We start from the raw sequence: 8,337 nt of genomic DNA, 5'->3' as shown, positions 1-8,337 counted from the left end.
ATACAAATAATTTCGCTTTGACCCACCTTACGCCTTACAGAATTTGAATGAATTCTTGTCACTTTCAAGTCATGTCCGCAAACAAAATGTGCATTGCACTACCAAAAAAAAAAATACATCGTCATTTCATTACAGTATACAGAGAGCATTGAAATCACTTACTTTGTCATTATGATAGTTTTTTCAATGTCAATTGGTAACTTGGTAACCCAAAGCAACAAACTAACTTTGATCACTGTGCCCTTGGCAGGACGTCAAGCCATTTACATAGTACCATAAAGACATTCATTGTTGTAGGCCTTTGGGCTATGAGGAAGGAGGTTAAAACAAAGCAATTTATCTTAACACAATTGCATTCATAGAAAATAATTAGTCAGGTAGACACCTACCTGCTACTGTAGTACAAGCTAAATTGCCCTATTGATTTCTAATAGATGTAGGAATGTAGTGAAAATCTACTGTCCATAACGACACAGAACCTAACCCTACCATAAGTGTTTAAACAATCGTGTTGAAATTATATAATGTTCGCTTACACACGTGATTCCGTAATCATTATGTCAAATAGTGACAACATGCTAATATACTTTGATCGCTTCCTACAGACACATACGATGGCAGTTACACAGAGCCACATACGGTGGTCGTTACAGACAAATACATACGGTGGTCGCTACACACAGCTACATACGGTGGTCTATACACACAGCCAAATACGGTGGTCGCTAAACACAGACACATACGATGGTCGATACACACAGCTACATACGGTGGCATCTACACACAGTCACATACGGTGGTCGTTACAGACAAATACATACGGTGGTCGCTACACACAGCTACATACGGTGGTCTATACACACAGCCAAATACGGTGGTCGCTAAACACAGACACATACATGGTCGATACACACAGCTACATACGGTGGCATCTACACACAGTCACATACACACAAATACATACGGTGGTCGCTACACACAGCTACATACGGTGGTCTATACACACAGCCAAATACGGTGGTCGCTAAACACAGACACATACGATGGTCGATACACACAGCTACATACGGTGGCATCTACACACAGTCACATACGGTGGTCGCTGCACACAAATACATATGGTGGTCGCTACACACAGTTACATTAGGTGGTCGATACACACAGCCACGTACGATGGTCGCTACACAGCCACATACGATGGTCGCTACACGCAGACACATACGGTGGTCGATACACACAGCAACATACGGTGGCAGCTACACACAATCACATACGGTGGCAGCTAAACACAACCACATACGGTGACCGCTACACACAGTAACATAAGGTGGCCGCTACACACAGCCACATACGGTGGTCGATACACAGTCACATACGGTGGTCGATACACAAACATACATACGGTGGTCGCTACACACAGACACATACGGTGGTCGCTACACACAGACACATACGGTGGTCGATGCACACAGCTACATACGGTGGCCGATACACACAGCCACATACGGTGACCGCTACACACAGTCACACACGGTGACAGTCACATACGGTGGTCGCTACACACAGCTACATACCCAGGTCGCTACACACAGACACATACGGTGGTCGATACACACAGCTACATACCCAGGTCGCTACACACAGACATAAGGTGGTCGATACACACAGCTACATACGGTGGCAGCTACACACAGCCACATACGGTGACCGCTACACACAGTCACATACGGTGACCGCTACACACAGTCACATACGGTGACAGTCACATACGGTGGTCGCTACACACAGCTACATACCCAGGTCGCTACACACAGACACATACGGTGGTCGATACACACAGCTACATATCCACACACAGACATAAGGTGGTCGCACAGCTACACACAGACATAACCGGTCACATACGGTGGTCGATACACACATACGGGTGGTCGATACACACAGCTACATACGGTGGCAGCTACACACAGCCACATACGGTGACCGCTACACACAGTCACATACGGTGGCCGCTACACAGAGCTACATACGGTGGTCGCTACACAAAGACACACACGATGTCTGCTAAACACAGCCAAATACACATCCCGTATCATACATTCAGCCAAACATCGCAATTAAAATCAGCACATGGACGGCTGTCGCTGCTAACCATAACCATTCATCGTAGTGAATATGCAACATGTGCAATTGTCACTACTAGACATGCAAGCATAGGAGCAACTGGTACATAGCCACAAATGACAGACACCTGCGCATTCTCCACCACCCCTACACACATCCATTTACTGAAGCCACCTGCACCTAGACGACCACCAATATGTCACACAGCTACAAAAATAGTTACTTGCACATTAAAGCATTAGAGCAACAACTAGGACACAGTTATACATCGTAGTCACTGTACCTGACTACCCCTACTCAAAAGTAACCAATCAAAGCCAGTCTATAAGGCAGCAAGCACTTGTTTGTTCACACACATCCACATGCCGTGGCCACCAGGTTGGGGACGAAATCTACCTGTAAGTCATTGTTTACGATGTACATGATGGACATCGAGCTGTACGAAATTGGAGCACAACATGGCCTCAACTGTCTCATCGTGTTCCATTCTTCTTGGTTCCACCGATGGTCCTGTATCATCTGGGTGTGGTTATAGTGAGCCTGGTGCTGGCCTGCAATATACAATAAATGTTGTATCATACTCCTGTGGCAATAGATAACTAAAAGATAAACAAGTCACTACAAACACAACAGGCAATTCAATGTGAATTAAAGGCGGCCTTTCGGCCTTTCAGTGAACGATCAGCAAACAAGACCTGGCATTAAAATGCATTTTGTCAGACCTCAAATTGTTTTTATACGAGTGTAGTCGACACAAGAAATAATCAGTACTGAGTTAAATTTTCTACATGAATACACGTTTTATATATCATTACCTTCGCATGAACCGTAACAGTAGTTTGCTTGGAACGACACGGGGCTGATTACGCTGTCCCAGCCGATATCGTTGAAGTTGATGGTAAGGGGTTTCATACAACACTCTGTCGACCTCTCCGTACAAATGCGTGGCGTGCTTCTTGTATGTCGAACATTGTGTCCTTTCTTGGTCGTTATTACCAAAAATGGCCTGGTATCACTTTTAAAACTGAATATTGTCCTTGGATTCTTTCGTATACAACTTCTACAGACAATGGCGATCCCGTGATTTTGTCGTGGCTTCTGGAGCCAGCGAATGACCGACCTTTTCACTTTTATTTTGAGCCAGCCGTATTTTACAGAGGTTTCGACCCTATTTACCATGTTTTTAGGGCGGCGCCTACCCTGATTGTCTTGTTTCAGTTCGGATACAATGAATGTTTGGATATGGGGATCATGATGGTGGAAAAGCTTGTAAATCCAGATCTCCGCTGAAAAGATGTCGTTAGGGTTTACCTTTCCATCCACGTCAAAATGGTAGCATCCGGCACCCTTCTTGTTTGTACATTCGACTGTCACTGGAACCACAAATAGCCATATATAAACAATCAATCACAGCTTTAGCAATGAGAGAAACATCTGGCAATGAATTTGAAATATTCTAACAAAAACAAAGAACAATGACTTTTCGGTTATTCTAGTCACGTGGTTAATAGTGTATGTACTAGAAGCCTAAGACAACGAGTCTCTAAAATAATGTTCCGGTGAACAAACAAACAAGGTTACGATAAATATTCTTCTCGAAAACAAATAAAACCTAACCATACACAACAAATGTGTAATGTATATGATATCACATAACAATAATTGGGTATAGGAAACATTACGAACCCGAACAGAGTAGAATTCCATACTATCGGATTTCAGAATTTCCCTTAAGTATGAGATCGTACTCGAACGCGTTATGGACGAACTGCATTCTTTCCAATGGCCCCAAATATTTAATATTGGAGGCCCTAAATATTGAATATTGCAGGAACTAGGACGTTTCCAATATTTATTATTGCTGAATTTCAATCTAAACTACATTATCAAAATGAATCAGCGCTTCATATTAATCTTTGATAAACATAGACGCGTACATATAACTGCATGTTAATCAACATTTGTCAATGACCTCTTGGCTCGATAACCTTTCACATATGGGCTAGAACTCAGAAACGTGTTACTCCAAATATAGGATTTTAAAATCATCATACAGCGTTTCTGATTAAAAAGGGGAGAAGTATTAATTTTTCCAGTAGCGTTGGATGATTGTAGTATCACAAACTTGTTTCTACAGACAGCGAGTCAACAGCCTTAACAGCATGTCGGTGGCACCCGACTACTCCTTATGATTAATGTCTTATTTGTCCTTGAAAACAAGGATCGACAAAGCATGTGTGCTGTCATCTTTCCCACAGATGTTTAGCAATAAAACCTGTCGACAAGTTGATAGCAATCACAAAAATTTGGGGTAAACGGTGCGTGCTCAGCTGTATCGTGTTTCATAACGGACGCGTTAACATTTACAGGGTACAAAGTCCTGTTCAGCGAGACAAATATAATAGGAGAGCACACCATTCACGTCCTATAGGGTCCTCCCATGTTCGCTTCATGGAAGCGTGGTAGCGATGCGGGATCGGAAAAATTAACCGGTTCTCTCCGCCGGCCTCTGGAGCTCTTTAAGGTTGGAACATAAAGTCTTACACACGTGCCAAAAAGAGCTTTCACATCTGACCTCGATTTTGCGCACCGGTGTCCAGTATGCGGCTCAAAATCCATAATATTTGGATTATAATATATAGGATTAAAACAACGTGATATTGTCTCTAGCATACCTATGTTGGCGTATGACGAGTCGACCTTAGCAGTATTGTATATCCTACCATTCACATCGAACAATTCGTTTATATTTTAAAACCAGCGTTTTTTATCATATTTTTGTTGATTAAATATTGTAAAACTGGTATTTGTGTCGTTAATTTTGTGTTTTATGTGTTAAAGTTGTGTTTTCTATAATTGATATTGAGATTAACGTGCCGTTTATTTTAATTTGAATTGTAATTCAGGTAGAATCGTCACAACTGTTATGCAATGCTTTGGTTTTGCATTATTTGTGACCTCCAACCCTATACCATGCCTTGAATTTTGGTTCACAGTGTAAAAGGTCTCGAACTCCCTAGTGTGGAACATCTATACAAAACTACAATTTTATTGTAATATCGATCACAAAAATTAAAAACTTTTGAATATGAATTACAATGACAGTGTTGAATACATATCATGAGATTTAGCATTCAAACAATAAAACATTCAATCTGCTTTTAAAATATCAAACAATACAACGTTCCTACCCATTTGTTTTGTCATTTCGTTATACACTACTTTTGAATGGAAATTGTTGATACATTTTTTTTCAACCTACACCATAATCGGTTGAGCCAAAACATACCAACAGGCAATACCATAACTACCAAATACAAGTAATTATTCAATAAAAACTGATTGAGTGTCGTCATGGTTACCCATCGACGTATCTCTTCTTGTGTTGAACATTTCGGCCTCATTGTCTAATGCCTCGTACAAAATCACCTATAAACCCCATTTCACTTTTTACTACGTTTTTTTCTTTTTATCACTTTTTTCGTCGCTTCCACTCTAATATAGTTCAGTATTTTGTCACGTTTGTTGTTTTGACCTTGAATGAAGGTCAATATGGGTAATATATATGAAGTGAATAGTCACACTTGGATCATCCCCTACGTACATTTCAATATTTCCTCATATTGATTTCGACCTCCAGGATTCCAATAATCTGGTCTTTAGTAATACAAGACAAGATGTATTTAAAACAAGAGATAAACTTAAAGAAAATAAATAGATTTTGATAGCTCATATCAAAGTTCATGCAAAATTATTCCTGAAAAACTTTCATGTTTGATAAAGTAATAACCGTTGGCGTTATGTTTCAATAAGATAATGGCGGTGTAACATTTATCTTTTTTCACCGTAACCCAGGTAATTTGTCAGTGAGGTCATCATTTCTAAAATTGCCTTATTTTGTATCTTTGATTCTTGTAGTTTTAACAGTTTGTCTACGTTTCAATGTCTAAATCCGTTATCATGAAGGTCATGACGCAAGTCCTAGTGTTGATCACAATAAAATACTAGTTCGTGCGGTGCGTGCATGAAACACTGCACCACGGCATATCCTGATCACATGCTGTTTAAAGGACCGAGTCCAACGGTCAGCTTTGCGACGCTGTGTTGATTTGGCGCGTGCAAACTCAGAGTTTTAGCAAGTTTTTTTCCGCCACACATTTTGACGCTGGAACATTACATCGTTCTATTTATACATCAGCCACGCCCCAAATTTCGTTAATTACCTAGAAATCATGGTCGTTGTTCATGAACAACGCGTGCTCTTGTCGTGAAGAAACACGATATCACAGCAAACAAGCCGAGTGTTCTTCATAGGGTTTACTAACCAAATCAATCAATTTCAACTGAAAATTTCAAAGTGATTAATGCGGTTGACAATCTGGTTTCCCCCGCTTACAATATATACAAGAGGGCATATTTTTAATTTTAAAGCATTTGTCTACATAAACCAAGGAATATGTTTTATAAATTATTAACAAAACTACATGTTTAATGAATAACACAGCTGTCACAGATGTCGGATCCTTAATTGACAATTTTTTCTAATTTGTCAAATTCCTATTAAATATACACATATTGTATATTCCACACACAAACCAAAAATTGTGAAAGAATTTGAACATTGTGTTGCGTTAATTTGGACAATGACAATGAAAGGGGTGAGAGACACCATGTGTATTCCGGTAACATCACGACTGACATCAGTCTTTTCATCAGAAACTTCGCATGAATAGATTGACTGGGCAGCACAGTTTTGTCAACGCCTGTGCATGTTTACGTCACGCACCCCACAAAGTAAAGGACAGTCGAACCTGACGGAACAAAACTTAGATAATCCGTTTATTGAAGTGTAAATCTAGTTTATAAATCCGCTAGACTTTAATTCTTCTTGAATATCAGTAAACCGCAAAGGCAAGGTCAAGGTCATACTAGTTTTAAGTCTACCCTTTGAGCGGAAAACTTCCAAAATGTCGTTTTAGATATTTGTGTACAGGGTTTGCTTACAGACAACTACTAAATACTGCCGAATTTATTTTATATTAATTTGTTATATACTATCAAACATGTTGTATGATATTAACATGTAATATTTTGATGATAGTAATGAATAAAATATAAGGAACACACAGAAAAATAACAAACTTTTAGATATTTAACCATACGTTTTTCACCTACCGTCTGATCCCGTTACAAGCACTTGTTTTTTCCTTGCGTAAAAGTTCGGATGTGCTCTTCGCCGTTTTCTCGCATCCGACCCATCGTTCATATACTCGTGCTGCAGGTATTTGAAAGGAAGTGCAGGTCGGGGACCGTGGAGTTGTGGAGGAGAGTCCATACGAAGCTTTTCTAAAACACGGCGCTTTATTTGCTCAATATGTTCCTGTTCCCGGAGTTTCATCACATCTACCGATTTTTCTGGGTTCGAATCCGTTCCCGTTTTCAGGTCCGCTTCAGCCAATACATTTTCATCACGTAGCGTTCTTATTCTCGGCTTGTGGCCATTTTTAAGAGCAGCACGTGCTTCGTTTTCTGAAAATGTTCTTTCTGTCGAATTCAATTTTGTATCGTTAATATCATCTAAAGTCTTACTTTGTGTGTAAACTTCTGTTTTGTTGATAACAGCGGTATTTGTTGAATCATAAGTACTTTTCTGATTGAGATTTCCTTCATCATCCACAAAAGTCTTTCTCCGTGTCTCATCCTCCGCGCCTGTATTGATTAAAGCCACTTTGTGGGTACCATGGTGTCGATTGGAGTCCGTTTGAGAATTGGCCTTGGAGCCAATAAATCTTATTTCAAATTGTTGTTTTTCTGAAGATCTTTCTGGAGCCGAGAGTATAAACCCGACAAAGGTTGAAAAATATAGAAATGTCACGAATACAGCCGCCTGTTCCATGGTCAATTAATGAAGGAGCGAAAAATCTGACCGACCAAAGCTAACGGTTCCTAGACAGTGTATGGTCTAACATGTGTGCCTGTGGGATAATTATACCAACAAACAGGGGTGTGTGGTGAATTGTCCAATCGAAACGGTTAGATTTAATCCTAGGGGACCATCAAAGGGTATCTACAAACGATGAAAGAATGTATTTACATTTTAATTTCAGACTGGTGTACGACGGTTTTTCTCCATACGACAGCAGTGGTAATTGTAGAATTACCGGATTACGAGATAGCAACACAATGAAAAGATTTCGCCGGCTCATGAAGAAA

At 40.1% G+C, this 8,337-nt stretch overlaps 1 protein-coding gene across 1 annotated transcript; it reads right to left on the bottom strand.

Annotated features, from left to right (window-relative positions):
• Positions 1 to 1,932: 1,932 nt before the first annotated feature.
• Positions 1,933 to 8,067, bottom strand: LOC132556832 (growth/differentiation factor 8-like). Its single transcript, XM_060221272.1, has 3 exons — positions 7,300 to 8,067; positions 2,940 to 3,497; positions 1,933 to 2,675 (listed from the first exon to the last, which is right to left on the bottom strand). The coding sequence occupies exons 1-3, from the start codon at positions 8,018 to 8,020 to the stop codon at positions 2,473 to 2,475; spliced, it is 1,482 nt and encodes a 493-aa protein (XP_060077255.1). The 5' UTR covers positions 8,021 to 8,067; the 3' UTR covers positions 1,933 to 2,472.
• Between the last annotated feature and the right edge of the window lie 270 nt (positions 8,068 to 8,337).

Source organism: Ylistrum balloti, unplaced genomic scaffold (assembly GCF_031769215.1).
Source record: "Ylistrum balloti isolate Yb309-2 unplaced genomic scaffold, AGI_CSIRO_Ybal_v1 Utg369652, whole genome shotgun sequence".
Classification (NCBI taxonomy): Eukaryota; Metazoa; Mollusca; class Bivalvia; order Pectinida; family Pectinidae; genus Ylistrum; species Ylistrum balloti.
The sequence above is the reverse complement of the archived record's forward strand: the minus strand, read 5'-3'. Positions and strand labels throughout refer to the sequence as shown.

Excerpts from the sequence above, each read along its gene's own strand:
- LOC132556832 (XM_060221272.1), bottom strand. The coding sequence starts at position 8,020 with ATGGAACAGGCGGCTGTATTCGTGACATTTCTATATTTTTCAACCTTT. Across the intron at positions 3,498-7,299 it reads GCTTGTAACGGGATCAGACG|TGACAGTCGAATGTACAAAC; the intron begins GTAGGTGAAAAA and ends TTGTGGTTCCAG. Across the intron at positions 2,676-2,939 it reads CTGTTACGGTTCATGCGAAG|GCCAGCACCAGGCTCACTAT; the intron begins GTAATGATATAT and ends TGTATATTGCAG.